General features: G+C 30.8%; 1 protein-coding gene across 5 annotated transcripts in view; it reads right to left on the minus strand.

The window, feature by feature from the left end:
* Positions 1-281: 281 nt before the first annotated feature.
* The window catches only part of Nup75 (nuclear pore complex protein Nup75), a 120,874-nt gene continuing 103,436 nt past the window's right edge, over positions 282-17,719 (minus strand). For 2 of the 5 annotated variants that reach the window (XM_085813876.1, XM_085813877.1), the window contains exons 22-23: positions 16,925-17,054; positions 282-460 (exon numbers count right to left, since the gene is read on the minus strand). In XM_085813876.1, the coding sequence (XP_085670002.1) occupies positions 347-460; positions 16,925-17,054 (244 nt within the window). In that variant the 3' untranslated portion in view covers positions 282-346. Of the gene's footprint in view, positions 461-16,924; positions 17,055-17,719 lie in introns of those variants that run through there. The other 3 variants (XM_085813878.1, XM_035357704.2, XM_035357703.2) reach the window with 3 other exon arrangements.

The raw sequence follows: 17,719 nt of genomic DNA on the forward strand, positions 1-17,719 counted from the left end.
AAAATGAAGACCAAAATTTTAGAACATCACAGCAGCCAAATATCTGCAGGAGTGACAAACTGTGTTTTAAGCAAAACCATATGCCCTTACAAACTGGCTGACATCACAAATCCAACCATTTGTGCGACCTTGAACCCGTGGGCTAAAATTAACTTTTATGTGAGGGGTGTTCCAAAAATGGATCAGTAGGCATAAATGGGTAAACATGTATTTACTATGAATATGTTGAGGCTATGTTTCTGTGATATATGCATATTAAATTAACAAAATATAAAACAAAATTTTTATAAATAATTTAATATAAAAGTATAAAATAGAATTGAAAATGTACAAAATGCAATTAATGTTAAAATTCATCTTCTGATTCTGAATCTTCAGTTTCTAATACAAAAGATCTTGCCAAATTTCGAACTAAAGCTAATCGAATAAGGCTTTCTTTATCTTGATAATCTGAAAGTTCCTGTAAAAGAAATGTCAATGAATTTACCATTATGTATTTACTTTAGCCAAAAAAGTTATATATTTAGAAATACTAGATATATTAAGCCCAACACTTGAAAAACTAAAAGAATATGCATAGAATTGAATATAAAATAATAAAGAAAAGTAAAAATAACAGAAGCTTAGTTTGCTCAGAAAATACCATATTTGGTCATCTCTACATACTCAACATACATGAATAAAAAAAGTTTTTAGAAACTACTGGATGAGAATGGAATTGTATGATTGCATATTGTCATGCAGCAGAAATCAGATAATTGAATGAATTTTTTTTTTTTTCCTCCAAATAAGTTATTCTGCAGAAAAAAATCCATATATATGCAGTCACACAAACTGACAGACATCATTATAAAAATAGTAAAAAAAGTATTGTAGGGACACTAATTTGTGCTTATTTACTGAACATTTTTGGACCAAAACATTACATCCCTTACTTATATAGATTGGTGGGAAGTAAAAATGGAGTTTAACATCCATCCTTTAGGACAATTTTTTATGAATTATCCTTTTCCAATCAAAAAAAAAAATTACTAACACGGCCATTCCACAAGATTTCTGAAACTGAAATTTCTGTGACCATCTAAAATCTTCTCTAACCCAAACAGATAATTTACATTTTGTCTCAGAATCAAAAGCAAAATGCCAAGAACAAATTTTACTTTTTTCAAGACCATCCACAACAGTTTTGTGAGCAGTGTCTTTACTGATTTAAGCTCATCAGTCATCATTTAAGAAGACGATTTAAGCTCATCAGTCATCATTTAAGAAGACAAGTGATGGTTTTTTGGCAACAACTGTCAAAATGTTTTCTATGCTTTCATTTTTTGGATTCTGTAAAGGGTGATTACTCCTGGGTTCATCATCAGCATCATGAAATCATCCATACCCAATAAAAAATAATGGATCATATTAATGCTTGATTACCATATGCCTATTATATCATTTTAAATGTCTTTGTTATTGTTTTTCCTGCTTTACAGCGAAATTTGCTGTTCTTTGCTCAGCTTTCCAATCTATTTGATTATTAGATCAAAGTAAATTATTAACCGCTACCCATAAGCAGATATTATTTTAGGAAAAGCAAGCAATTAAGATGCAAATGAGTATATATACTGCATAATATATACTCAGAGTATCTGAAAACCTTTTTTTTGGGGGGGATAATGCTAAAACTTTATAGATGCACTGTGTAAACTTTATAAACACCTTTTCTTACGCATACATTTATTTGAATACAGACTATTATTTAGTTTTTAAGTTCACATGTATAGATAAAACACTCCTTTTCAAACTAATTATATATATTAGTAAACTAAGGCCTGTTTCCACTTCTGCATATGTGTTTCTCCAATCAGCGAACAAATTCACTTTGATTGACATCTGCAATCAGTGTGCAGTGATGGATGACGTACGGATGGAGTTCAACAATTTTCAACTTCTATCTGCATGTCTGCGGATGCATTGGTGTCACATAGTAAAAAAGGAGCAATCGGGTGTTGTCAACAAAAATTAATGGCGGCAGAACTAGCGATGAAGGCTCGGTTAGGGAAAGAATGTTTTGCTAAAAATACTTATTTCTGAATTAACCAAGAAATCTGTGCTGAAAACGACAGCAATCAGCTGAATTTAGTTAAAAAAAGAAAAATAAGATAACTGCAACTACAGTACTAGTTAGAAAAAAAAAAAAAAAAAAAAATCAGGCGCAAAAATTATAATTCCATGTCCATAAAATAGCAAAATTTGCCCTGACAATTATTTCCTAGTTCTGCATACACATTTATCTTTAATGAAAATTAATATCTGACTGTATCAAAGTGCTATAGCAAATCAGATATGGCATTAAAAAATTTGTTATTTTTTTCTTTTGAAACAGGTAAAAACTAAAAATGTTAATTATAAATTAAATTTGATAGCCTTTTAAATATTCCACGTTAAAGAGTATGTTAAATTTGTATTTCTCTATTTATAAATATACCTTTTTGGCTAACATATATGTGGGTTGGCATCGCTCATTTATAATCGGATGACGCGACAAGCTGTGAGAGTAAATCTTTTACTTTTTCGATGACGCGATTCAAAGATGTTTGCTTATAAAATACGATTCCTTCTCTTCATCTGTAAATAATCTCATCTGTTTCCTTCTACGTATGTAATTACTTTGTAGTTTGTAGCAACTATTCATGTTTCATTAAATATTCAAGTTTTACATAAATCGGACTAGTTTATTAGCCCCTAGACAGCCACATCGGAAAGTTTACGAACATCATATTCCTAGACAGTAAGTACAGATTTGGGCGCTCAGGCCGGCATGAGCCTAGGAAGAAACATTATGAATATTACAAAATAAGTAAGTTTTGTTTCGATTATTTCCACATTGTTACTTTTAGGAATAGTGTTCTATGATACTGTGAATTAAGATGACTACCTTAAATTCTATTCCTAGAATTTCAAATTCTTTAAAGACTGGGCCTACTAAGTCAATTAAACTTTTACATCAAATTGTGTTTGGAACTTTGGGTGATCGAAAAAATAGAGCTAGATTGCATAACTTTTGCGGTTTTCCATCTGATTTTAATATTGAAGAAACAAAACAAAAATTATTAAAACTTTTACTGCAAATGATTTTATTTCTGTGTGTAATTTGTTACATCTTAATTATGACTCAAATCCTGATAAAAACTGTGATTTAATATTGAATAGTTTTTGTGATTTTAAGCTTTTAAAATCCGAAAGTGATGACGATGATGAGTAATATGAAAACGAAAGTGTTTCTGATTCTGATAAAAATGATGATATTAATTCTGTTCGGTCAGAATCACCTCCCATAAATAACTCAGTGGATGAAAACTTTATAATGCCTAGCAATATTTCCTTACATTTTCGTGATATTTTAGAAACTGTTTCTGAACTTAATGGCACTGATACATATCCATTTGAATCCTTCATTGGTGATTTAGAAGAATCTTTTAAATTATTTAAGTTATCGGAATTACAGAAAATTGTGTTTGCTAAAAAATTGCTTACTGGTTCTGCTAAAGTATTTATTAGGTCTTTGAAGGTTATAATATCATGGGACAAATTAAAAGAAAATCTTTTATCTGAATTTGGTTCTAAAATAAACAGTGCAGATCTTCATAATTTGTTACAAAAACGACACTTAAAACCTGGTGAATCATTTTCCGAATATTTAATTGCCATGCGTGAAATAGCCAGTCACGGTTCTGTTGATGATTCATCAATTCTTGATTATGTAATCAATGGGATACCAGATCAGAGTAGTAACAAAATTGTTTTGTACGGGTGTAAAACTATTTCTGAATTCAAAGAGAAGTTAAAAATTTATGAGAAAATATGCGTTCCAGATACGAAAAATAAGGGTTATTCAAGTACTATCACACAAAATAAAACACACGCTGTACCTAGTAAGATTAAAGAGCCAAGGTGTTATAATTGTGGAAGTTTGGGCCATAAGTCGAATTTTTGTAACAATAAGAGTAAGGGATTTAAGTGTTTTAAATGCAATTTGTTTGGACAAAAAGCCGTAGATTGTTCGAAAACATCATTTAAAATATCCAAGATGCCAAAGCTGTTACTCCAATAACTCAGACTTGTCAGAAAGAAATGCATAAAATTGTTAATTTGGGTAATTTGCAAATTGATGCTTTAATAGATACTGGTAGTCAGGTAACGTTAATCCAAGAAGATATACATACATAAGAAGATAGGTTCTCCTGAACTTAAGTCGGCAGATCTACAGTTAACAGGGTTTGGTAATGGGAAAATTAAGCCTATAGGAAGATTTGAAGGTGAATTCGAAATTGATGGTTCTTCATTTCGATCAAATATTTGTGCTATCGCAGAAAACGAAATGTTTTTACAAGCGATCATTGGTACTGATATTATAAGGCAAGGGGAATTAACTGTAAATAAAAAAAGGAGTCGAAATTAGAAAATTGCAACCTGAAAACTTTGATGTGCATTCGTGATATTTATAATGACGAGGAAATTGATTTAAGCCATATCAAAGAAGGAGTACATAGAAATGAAATACTACACTTAGTAAGGAATTATGAGCCGAATAAAATAAAAACATCTGGCCTGAAGATGCGAATAGTGCTGACAGATCAACTTCCGGTTTATTGCTCGCCGCGACGCTTTCCCCCAGCCGAGCAGCGTGAATTGATAAACAGATTTTGGAGTGGTTGGAGAAACAAATCATTAAACAAAGCTGTTCTGATTACGCAAGTAATATCATGCTAAGTAGAAAAAAATGTGGCTCATGGAGACTTTGCGTGGATTATCGACGCCTGAATAAAAAAATAATTCGCGATCGCTTTCCTCTGCCATTAATTGATGATGTTATTGATAAATTACAAGCAGCAATGGTATTTACAACACTGGATTTAAAGAACAGATTTTTTCATGTTGAAGTGGACGAAGAAAGTAGAAAATTCACATCTTTCGTGACACAAAACGGACAGTATGAATTTCTGAGGGTGCCGTTCGGTCTTGCCAACAGCCCAAGTGTTTTCCAAAGATACATCTACGATATATTTCGTGATCTTTTAAAGGACAATATTGTTGTAATCTATGTGGACAACATCATTATTCCTTCTGAAAATGAAGCTCAGGGAGTTCAAAAATTGAAACGCGTATTACAGACTGCATCGGAATATGGACTAGAACTAAACATTAAGAAATGTCAATTTTTGAAGCGCGAAATCGAATTTTTAGGACACAAAATTAAAGATGGGAAATTATATCCTTCTTCTTCTAAAATGAAAGCAGTAATTAACTTTCCAGAACCTAAATGTGTAAAAGATGTTCAAAGTTATTTAGGTTTAACTGGTTACTTCAGAAAATTTATACCTAATTATTCATTAATTGCAAAACCGCTTAGTGATTTACTGAAGAAAGATTCTAAATTTAAATTCGAAACTAAAGAACTTTATGCTTTTAACGAATTGAAACGCATATTGACATCAGAACCTGTTTTGTGTATTTATAATCCGAAAGTAGAAACCAAAATACACACTGATGCTAGTGCTGACGGTTATGGTACGGTTCTGTTACAGAAATCCTTAATTGATAATCAGATGCATCCGGTTTATTATATGAGTAGGAAAACGACAGACATTGAACGTAAATATTCGAGCTACGAATTAGAGGTTAAAGCAGTAGTAGAAGCTCTTAAAAAATTCAGGGTGTACGTATTAGGCATACCACTTAAAATCGTGACAGATTGTAATGCATTCAAACAAACTATGAGCAAGAAAGACATTTGTACTAAAATATCTAGATGGGCATTAATGTTACAAGATTATGATTACACAATCGAACACAGATCTGGCACCCGTATGGGACATGTGGATGCTCTTAGTCGAAATCCTGTATGTATGGTAATTCAAGATGGTATAACATTTAAAATAATTCAAGCTCAAGAAACTGATGAAAATATAAAAGTTATAAAAGAAGTTTAGAAGTCTAAGCCATACGAAGATTATTGTTTGCGGAATGACGTGCTTTACAAAATGGTGAATGGAATTGAAGCACTAGTAGTACCTGAGATTATGCAAATTGATGTAATTAAAGATGCACATGAACGAGGAAGAAATACGGCTTAAAGAAGATGATTTTGAGAAGATGCATTTGAATGACGAATCTTGAAGATATCTAAGACGCATTCAGAAGACGTATCCAGACGGTATCTAAAAAGACACATTCAGAAGATGTATTCAGATGATGTTTAAGAAGACGTAAATACGAAGATGAATTGTTCCAGACAACATCAAAGGAAGACGTGTTTGTAAAATACATGTATTCAGATAGACTGTTAAAGATGAACGGACACTGAAAGAGCATTTAAGAAGAGCTAACGCCGTTATTTCTGAGGATGTTAAGATGAGAAAAGATGGCTGAAATAAACCATTTTAAGACGACTTTTCCATCAATAGTAACTAAAAATCTCCTTTTTTTTTTTTTTTTTTTTAATTTTATTTTCCAGATCCTTAGATGTAGACAGTGGTGCTACGAGAATATGAGGCCACATTCCATCAGGATGGATATAGAAATAATCGAAACAAAACTTACTTATTTTGTAATATTCATAATGCTTATATTCATAATGCTACGAGGCCGCATTCCATCAGGATGGATGAGCAGTTGTGGGTTGGCATCGTTCATTTATAATCGGATGACGCGACAAGCTGTGAAAATAAATCTTTTACTTTTTCGATGATGAAGGCAGACGATTCCGCCATTAAGACGATGACGCGATTCAAAGACGTTTGCTTATAAAATACGATTCCTTCCCTTCATCTGTAAATAATTTCATCCGTTTCCTTCTACGTATGTAATTACTTTGTAGTTTGTAGCAACTATTCATGTTTCATTAAATATTCAAGTTTTACATAAATTGGACTAGTTTATTAGCCCCTAGACAGCTACATCGGAAGTAAGTTTACGAACATCATATTCCTAGACAGTAAGTACCGATTCTACATATATTTGTAAGCACGTGGAATATATTTTTAGCAGCCCGTTTAACTTCAATCGGAACGCCACTTTAAAAGATAATGTTTTTTGTAAGAAATGTACTAGAAGCTGAAGAACAAACTCTGGTGAATTTTTTAGATGACAGAACACTGAAATATAATGTTTTTTCTAAGAAATGTACTAGAAGCTGAAGAACAAACTCAAGTGAATATTTTAGATGACAGCACACTGAAATAGGACCAAAAAATTTAGTTTTAAGAATTCATTTATGTGATGATGTATATAAGCCAAAATTGCATACCATACCCGTGTGATGATAGCTTAGTGGTAAAGCTGGCGGTAACAAAGTTTAACTTTTGGCGTCGTGAATTTGAATCTCATATGCTTTTTCCACCCTGTCAGCAAATTTCTTAGCTTCTTGTTCCCATTTGATCTATATTCATGTTTCATAATTTATTTCTATTATTATATGCATTAAATATAATGTTTTATTTATGCTCTCATTTATTTTAATTTTCCCCACAAAAAATTTTTGAAAATTGTATAATACGAATTTAAAGCATGCTCCCTGTACATATATGTGATGTACCATCTTTTGTCCAGATAAATAGGTTGTTGTAGAATCATAAATGTAGTCGTAGCTTAAATTATCAGACGATAAGTTTAAAAAAATCTGATGTGTACACCACATGACTTTCTTGTATGGAATATTAAATTATACGCATTTTTTCTTGCATTTTATTTAAACTTATTAGATTGAATTAAACCTACTTCGCCGACAGCGCATAAGCCACAATAGAATAAATGCATTCTTTAAAATTCACTTTGTTTACCATAGCGACACTCTGGCACTAGGTTTACTTAACAGTATTATATTTCATTCATATTATAACTCAAAATACACAAAATGTATATCATTTAAAGAATTATCTAATCGTTGCCACATGTTATATTCAAATACTATAATAAAGCTAGAAATATGTATAAAAGAAATTAAGCAAACAAATCAAAAAAGAAATAGTTTTTCACAGACGATTGAGTATTTCTCATTTAATTAATTCAGTTCTCACTTTGCGAGAAGGCAAAAATACATAAAAACTCAAAATATCTATATTAAAAATTACGAAGTAAATCTTAAATACTTATTTCCTCGAAAAAATTCCAGAAAGGATTAAGCATGATTTAATTCGCAATAATAAATGAAGGCGTTATTTTTGTGTTGCGAAGCTTAGCGTCTCTAGATTGGCAACAAATTTACAATTCTGCTGTTTCAAATGTAAACAAATATGTCCGCCATGTTATTTAAAACTTAACCGCAATTAAACAGCTTTTAAATTGTTGATAATTGTACAAATATTGCTTCCAGAATTATGAAAGGCATAAAAACTTTAAACCGGAAGATAAAAACAACATAATTCAATCATTTTTAAAGCAAAAAATGTACAATTTACATACATATAAGAGTAAAGAAACTGAGATCACTGAGCCGGGTAACAGAGTGTATATATATATGTAAAATATAAAAAAAAATACAATGGCTTTGCTCTTTGCGAAACAGCAACCTTTAATTACTTTTCTGCAATTCAGGATCATCCCCTAACCCAGTACCTGCTAGAACATTCACGCCTATTACATAACCTCCTCATAAAAATGCTGCGTCATAAGTTTTTCTACATTTTTCTAGAAGCTACTCTGTTACATAACCATTCATATAAATGCTGAGTCATAAGTTCTCCTAGACAGATGCCTTCTCGCCTTTGTCCTGCTAACGCTTCCGCTATGCTCCTCTTTCTTTGTTAGAACGTTATGATGTATTAAAGTTTAAAGTCAGTCGTATCTAATAGTTTAATTACTGAATAAGTTATTTGATTAACTTCATCTGGAAAAAGTCATCTGCTATAAATTAAAATAAAGATATGCTTGCTGTTAAAAGTGAAAAGTCCTGAGTCGTCATTTTACTCCGTGTTTCAATCACCCCAGCTTCGTTAACCATCTGCCAGAACGTGTAATGGAATAGCCTCACCATTCGCCCACGATGTGTTGGAATAACTGAAAACATTACAGTTATTAATTAGCCGGCAGGATTTATCCTCTACGTGGGAAAAAAGCTCCTGGATTTATTTACAACGCGCTTCTAAATTCAACAGTGGGTCAAGGACAGTGTGTGATCGTCTTATGCTTTTGCTTCTTTTCCGGCGGTGCTTAAGTGTTTTACTTCGGCTCCAAAGTTATGCATTTTATCAAGTGCTTCTAAAGTGATTTATTTAGTGTTCAAATTGATGTGTATGCGAAGTCTTAAATTCAAGATTTTGTGATTGGAATGTTAACACGTTCAAAAACGGCAAAAATGTCAACTGATAAGAAAGAATCCGTAGCTATTGTGGATACAATAAAATTCCAATTTCCTATTTTTGATGGCACAAGTACAAATTTTCCAATAGACAAATATCTTCTATTGTTTGAAGAGAAATGCGCTGAAAAAAACATTCCAGAAAAGGAAAAGAAATTTGTTTTCTCAGAGTGTATTAGAGGAGAGGCTTTAGCCCTCTATTTACGTGATTGTTTAGATAAAGACTGGGACAACATAAAGGTTATTTTCGAGACATACTTCACAACATCGGAATCTGTTACTTTTAGTGATTTTGTGTCTTTAAACTACGAGAAATTTAATAATATTGATGTTTATTTTCGTAATAAGTTGAAATTAGGAGCCAGCTTGAAACTAACAGATTCCACAATGGTGGAAGCACTTACGGAAGGACTTCCTGAGCCTCAAAGAATACTGTTAACAGTGCAAAAAATAGACACACCAAAAGACTGGATTACTCTTGCTAGGAAACTGTTTCCAGTTAAGATGCCGTTAGATGGTCTAGAAAATAGTAATTATCAATTTGTTTCTCCAAGGCAAACTGTTCCGAGGTGCTATTATCCCAGACCAGTGCAAGCCACTCCTTATCAAAGTTTTCGTAGTGTGAGACCTTTTAATTATCAACAAGTGCAATACCGACCTCTACAGTATGCGTATCGGCCAATTCGATATCCACAATTACCTGCTATTAATTATAACACGGTTCCTAAAAGAGAAGTTAAAAAATATTACTTTAAAGTGAATGTCCAAATTGGACAGGAAAAAATTCCCGGTATCACTGATACGGGATCGCAAATTAACGTTTTACCGTTAAAATATTTTAACAAAATTGGTGATAAATTTAGAGAAATTTTATTGAAATCTCATGATAAAATATTTTCAATATCTAGTCAAGTTCATATAGAGAAAATAATCAAAGTAAAGTGTAAAGTAGGTAAAATAGAAAATAATGTGATATTTTATGTAGTAGATTCAAATTTGAATTATTTATTGCTTTCATCACCATGTGTTTCATTATTTAAATTACAATTGAATTTTTATAATTATGAAGTGTATCAGCTTGGAAAACAGGTAAGTAAAAATGTTAAAGTAGACAAGTTTTTCCAAAATAATTATGTATGTAAAAATGATATCAGTGCTGAACAATCTAGTAAATATTTTGATAATAGCGAAAATTTTGTATGTAAAAATGATCTTAGTTCTAAAAATTGTGGTAATTATTTTGAAAATAGTAAAAATTCTGATAGTAAATTACAGAAATTGTTGAATGATTATAACCATATATTTGCAAAAAGTAAATATGATGTTGGTTGTATAAGGGTTGAACCTCCCAGAGTTATATTAACTTCTGAATTACCAATAGCCTATAGACCATATAGAGCATCTCCTAAAGATAATAGTGAAATTAAAAAAACAAATAGATGAATTGTTAAAAGCTGGAATTATTAAACCTTCTTATAGTCCTTATGCTGCTCCTGTAACTTTAGCTTATAAGCGAGACGAGCAGTCCAGAAGCAGATTGTGTATTGATTTCAGGAAGCTTAACCAAATTACTAAAACTGATTCTGAACCTATTCCTAGAATTGATGCTGTATTAGATCAATTAACAAATGCAAAAATCTTTTCTACATTGGATTTGGCATCAGGCTATTGTCATATAAAATTAAATGAAAAGGATACTGAAAAATTGGCATTCACTACAAATTTTGGACTGTATGAGTTTACTAGATTACCTTTTGGTTGGAAAAATTCCCCAGCTGTTTTCCAACGAGCTCTTAGACAAATTTTAAACAAATATCAGATTCAATTTGCTTTAAATTATTTTGATGATATTATAGTATTCTTTCCAAATTTTGGTGAGCATTTAAATCATCTTAAAATAATATTTGATATATGTGAGAAAGAGAATATAAAATTAAAACAATCTAAATGTAATTTTGCTAAAGAAAAAATAAATTTTCTAGGATATGAAATTCAAGCAGGTAAATACCAGCCCAGTAATGCAAATATAGAGGTTATTAAGAAATTGCAACCCCCTAAAAATATCAAAGAATTACAAAGATTTTTAGGAAGTATTAATGTTTATCATAAATTTATTCAAAATTATGCTAAAATTAGAGCCCCATTAACAAATTTACTTAAGAAAGATACTCCTTATAATTGGACCGATGAATGTCAAAAAGCTTTTCAAAAATTAAAAGATGCATTGATTTCTAGACCTATTTTAACTTTGTTTAATCCTAAATATCCCTGTCATGTATTTGTTGATGCGTCCAAAGAAGCTGTTGGTGCTGTTTTAAAACAAGAACATCCTGATGGTAGTTTACATCCAATTGCTTTTCATTCTAGAAAATTAAGATCTTATGAACAAAATTATGCCATTACTGAGCTGGAATGTTTATCTATTATTGATGCAATTGATAAATTTTATTATTATTTACATGGTAACCATTTTAATGTACATACTGATCATGCTGCTTTAGTTTGGCTTAAAAATATAAAACACCCTCTTGGTCGTCTATTTAGGTGGTCTTTAAAATTATCTATGTATGATTTTGATATAAAATATAAAAAAGGATCTACTAATGTTGAAGCTGACATGCTCTCTAGAAATCCTCTGTGTCAACATTTAAGATTGCAAGTTAATTTATTATCATTAGAAGAAATAAAAGAATATCAAAATTTAGATAATGTTTGTAATACTAAGTATAGGAAAATGAATGATGTCTTAACTATTAAAAAACAGGGATTGTACAAAATTGTGATACCCATGTCTCTACGTACGAAATTACTTGAAAAGGCCCATATACAATTTGGTCATATTGGTGTATCATCTATGCTAAATTTGTTATCTCCACAATATTATTGGCCAGGAATTGTTCAAGATGTTAGAAATTATTGTAAACATTGTGAAGTATGTCAGTTTAATAAGAAAAGTAAACAAAAGAAATTTGGTTTAATGCAAAATTTACCATCAGTTAGTGAACCTTTTGAAATATTATCTATTGATACTGTAGGTGGTTTAAATTATTATAATTCTACTAAAAAAGTATATTCACATAATTATTGATCATGCAACTAGATATATCTGGACTTTTGCTTCCAAAAGTGTAACTACAGATACTTATATAAATTGCTTAAAACAAATTTTCCAAATTCAGGTCCCTAAAAAGATTTTAAGTGATAGGAACGCTGCTTTTACATCTTCAAAATTTAAGCACTTTTTAAGGAATCATAATGTAAAACAATTGCTAACTACTGCAAATAGACCCCAAACTAATGGTAAAATTGAACGTGTTAATCAAACTATTATAACTAGATTAAAATGCAAACTAAATTCTTATCACGGTAATATAGCATGGACAAAATTATTACCCCAAGTAACTGAAGAGTATAATAATACCCCTCATTCTGTAACAAAATTCCCTCCATCATATTTAATGTATGGAAAATTACCTTATGATTCCTTAATTCAAAATCAAGAATTGTATCCGTCAATAGAAGAAGCTAGAAAAATAGCTCAAAAGAGATCTGATGATTATCATAATGTAAATAAAGAAAGATATGATATTCATTTTAAACCTAGTAATTTTAAAATTGGTGATTTAGTAATGTATGAAGAATTTCAATACCCTAATACACGTAAATTATCTCCTCCATTCTCAGGACCTTATAAAATTTTAAAACAATATTCTGAAGTTACTTATGAAATAGATAAACCTAATCCTTTAACTAAAAAGAAATCAGAAATTGTTCATTCAACTAGATTAAGACCTTTTAATCCAGCAAGTGAGTTTAAGCTAACTGTCCGAAATAGTAGAATTCCTATCTCTGTTCAAAATTAAAATTAATTTTTTTTTTAATTCTCTTTTAAACATTTTCCTGATTATGACCTTTAATACCTGATTTAGACTTAAACCCTAACTACGACAAGTTATTTTCCCGACTATGACAAATTATTCTCCCGATCTTGACCTTTTATATCTTTCACATAATTTGAATTATTTTGTAGCAAAAATTTTCTTATTGTAGGATAATATTTGTTTCTAATTTACAACATTATAAAAAAGACTTTAACTTGATTATACAAGTTATCAGTCTTATAATTTTGATTTTATATGATCTTTTATTTTTCTAACACCACTTTGAGGTAATGTACAATGACAAAAACCAGTTACCTTCTATTAGGCAACGGAGGGTTTTCGATATTTGTACTTAGCACCCCCCAACCATCAGCAAGTAATCACGCTGATCTGTTGGCGAGGACAAGCCATAGTTTTACAGTCAAAGTGTTGATGTTCTAGAGTATAATTGTATTATATATATTGAATTGTTTTTTGAATAATTATAATATTTTGTATTGAAGTGTAAAATATGTCAATCTTTAACTGCCTACGATGAGAGGAAAAAATGCATCATATTTGTGAACTATCAAACATGCATCATATTTGTGAACTATCAATATGCATCATATTTGTGGACTATCTGGCATTTAGAGATTTTACCAGATATTTTCATTCTATTCGAACTCTTTTTATGAAAAGGACTTTCAAAAAACAAAATGGACATTTTTAACAAAATTGAGAACTTTTGTAATTATAACTTATTTATTTATCAGTACTCCATATTTATTATGTTATAGTTTTAAAATTAGTCATATATTGTATATTTATTTATAACTCATAGTTTCAAAGTCAAAATTTTATATGAGAAAGTCATGAACTATGATAGGCCATAGTTAAAGCTTGTACGCTATGTTCTGGATGTTTTCATGTCTTTTCTCATACTTTTGCTGCACTCATGTACTAATGCTTTTCTCACCCCGGCCTCTCTTTTTGACGGGAGGGGGGGGGAGATGTAAAATATATAAAAAAAAAAAAAATACAATGGCTTTGCTCTTTGCGAAACAGCAACCTTTAATTACTTTTCTGCAATTCAGGATCATCCCCTAACCCAGTACCTGCTAGAACATTCACGCCTATTACATAACCTCCTCATAAAAATGCTGCGTCATAAGTTTTTCTACATTTTTCTAGAAGCTACTCTGTTACATAACCATTCATATAAATGCTGAGTCATAAGTTCTCCTAGACAGATGTTTTCTCGCCTTCGTTCTGCTAATGCTTCCGCTATGCTCCTCTTTCTTTGCTGGAACGTTATGATGTATTAAAGTTTAAAGTCAGTCGTATCTAATAGTTTAATTACTGAATAAGTTATTTGATTAACTTCATCTGCTATAAATTAAAATAAAGATATGCTTGCTGTTAAAAGTGAAAAGTCCTGAGTCGTCATTTTACACCGTGTTTCAATCACCCCGGCTTCGTTAACCATCTGCCAGAACGTGTAATGGAATAGCCTCACCATTCGCCCACGATGTGTTGGAATAACTGAAAACATTACATATATATATATATATATATATAAATATATTTATATACGTTTGGTGCGGCCGATTGCAACCAAAATACGAGGTGCACATCCACATGTTATAGCAGTCCTATATACAAAATTTCAACGTTCTGAGGCTACTCGTTTTTGAGTTATGCGAGATACGTACGTACGCACGCATGTACGTACGTACGTTCGTACAGACGCCACGAAAAATTCTCTTCAGAGTTAATTTTAAAGCAGTTTTATAATTTTTTTGAAGGAAAAGAGTATTTTATTCTGTCCTTACGTACAGATATCACGCAAAAACATCTTTAAATTGCATTCGATAGCGGTCAAAATGGATATTTTTGTTGAAATGTGCTGCCTGAAACTTTTCGCGATTACAATACTTCCTTTTTGCTTCGCACAAGGAAGTAAAAACAGGATCCATTTATTATTATTGAAGAGAATATAGCAGTTACAAAATCAGACATCCGGAGTAAATAAAAAGAATTACTAATAACTTTTTGTATGAAGTTTACTGCATCGTGACATTTAAGAAAAAGCCCCCGATATTCCTTTTGCGAGTCCTCTTATAGCCTCTGGAAAGGCAGAGCTTCCAAGAAATGACGTCAGCCTTGCCAGCCAATCCAGTTCGCTTTAAATATTTCCAGAACATTCTATAACTGTACGTGTAGAAAAAGGCGGGAAAAACAACATGACTACAGGGCTGTGTCTTTAATTCCTATATAAATTTTCATTTCACTTTTATGTGAATGTACATACATGTGCTCAGACTTTGGGATGCTTCCAGCTCTAAACTTTCACTACCAATTAACGCGAGACAGTATTAATGCCCTAAACACTTTTAAAAAAATACTATAATAATTGCTTTTTAAATTTAGTCCTCTCCAGCAGAAGCGCAGGAATTAAATATATATTATTTCATTAATATTTAAGGCTTCTAGAAATGCAAAGAAATTTTTAAAATTTACTTCAGCTTCTATGGAATTAGTGATGTTCATAATATGCATTATGACCTTACTTATCTAAAAATTGCTAGCATACTTTACTTTCACAGTTCATAAGCAGAAATAAAAATTTCCAATAACATGGACTTTAAATAACTTAAGAATCCAAATCTTGTAAGTTAAACACACAGAAATCTGGTGACAATACAAGCAATCAACCACCGAACTTCCGTACGCGTATATCCAACACAATAGTCTAAATGGTCTTCTGTCCATGTATGCGTTTCTACCAATGACGCTATACGTTCACAGCGCATTAATGGAAACGGAGCTTAACCCTAATTATGCATACATGTCATACATATTAGTAACCTATAGCCCTAATTTTTGTGCATATTTAAATACACTGCGTGATTATATTTCATTACTTTTTCTAATTAAATGATGCTAAAGTCAACTTTAACAGATTCAGAAATGACATATAAATAATGGTTTAAAATAACTTTGTTCAATTCAAATTATGTGAGAAAAGTAGAGACTATAGATCAAAACTGAGTTTACAGAGTTTAGCACTTCCAAAGTTACCATCAAAACCACTCGAGTTTATATTTCATTTGAATGCAAAATGGAGAAGTACAACATTTTATTTGCTGCATTATTTCTGAAGTATATTAACTCTTTAGAACCAAGTCCAAAATATATATTGCAAATTCCAGTTTCTGAACAGCATAACAGATTAAACTATTTTTACAGGTCTTTGCAATTTGGTATAATTTGTTCCAAAATAAAATCCATTAATGGCTTCATGGTAAATAAAGAATTAAAATTTTTCCATACAGCCTTTCCAAATAGTCTAAAAATAGACTTTCTAATAGTCTTTTTGCATTGCATACAGCCTTTTCAAATAAAACGCATACTGAAAACTGAAAATTTTATAATACACTTCCCGGCTTTAATAAAACTGCAAAAGCTGAAGATATGTGATATATTAATATGATACTATATAAATTATCATTAGTACTGCAGCTGACTATGAATAATTACAAATGGGAAAATTATGTAGTCATCTGAAAAAAGCAATATTTTATAAATATTTAGAATTCACACATTCTGAAAGCATGCACCATTTAACTAACAATTACTGAATTTATATTTGTAATAAAATCAGATGTTCGAAAATACGCTTCAAATTACTGATGGAAAAAGTATAAAAACTTACAGTCACTTGTTCTTTATATAAAACACAGTCTTCTAAACATTTCATCAATTGATAAGTTTCTTTGCTTGAAAAGATCAAATCTGGAGCTTCTAAAAGTGGCAAGGCATCTAGCAGCATGATCATCTGAAAACTAATCATTTAGTTAAGATAGATACATTAAAGCAATAATACAATATTGCATGAATACCCCCAAAAAATCAATATATATATATTAAAAAAAACAGGCTTAGCAGTTTCCCCCCCCCCCAGGATTCATATATATATATACACTTCATGTAATTTTTTTAAATTAAATAATGAAGAAATCTGTATATGTTCCTCACACTACTGAGAAAAGCCGGTACCTACAGTCATCAAATTTTGAAGTCCCACATGCATCTGAAAGCCAAATTTCAAATCTGTTGGAAATTTTTATTAATGAAATTATTTTTATAATTTATTATTGAATTAAATCTATGAAAGCAATATTTTACCATGGCTGGAAACAAAATACTTTTCTCTTCCATGTGCCAGCATGTTGCCATTCAGTAAAACCTAAGATACTTCCAAATTTATTCTGGGAGGTTATTGAGTAAAAAACGTTCTTAAAAAAAATTTCTCCTCTTTAATATGGTTGATTTAAATAAAGATATATTAAAATCAGATGTCTAATTAGAAATATTCAACCTTTTTTTTATAACAATATTAGGAGGCTGGCTATGCAAGCAGCTAGTTTTAAAGAAATAATATAGTGAATATTAAAAAAAAAATGGCTAATGCAAAGAACATGATATTTAATAAACAAAATTAAAAACA

The sequence above is a fragment of the Stegodyphus dumicola genome, chromosome 3 (assembly GCF_044657685.1).
Source record: "Stegodyphus dumicola isolate Sdum_Otavi_A_Nest chromosome 3, ASM4465768v1".
Taxonomy (NCBI): Eukaryota; Metazoa; Arthropoda; class Arachnida; order Araneae; family Eresidae; genus Stegodyphus; species Stegodyphus dumicola.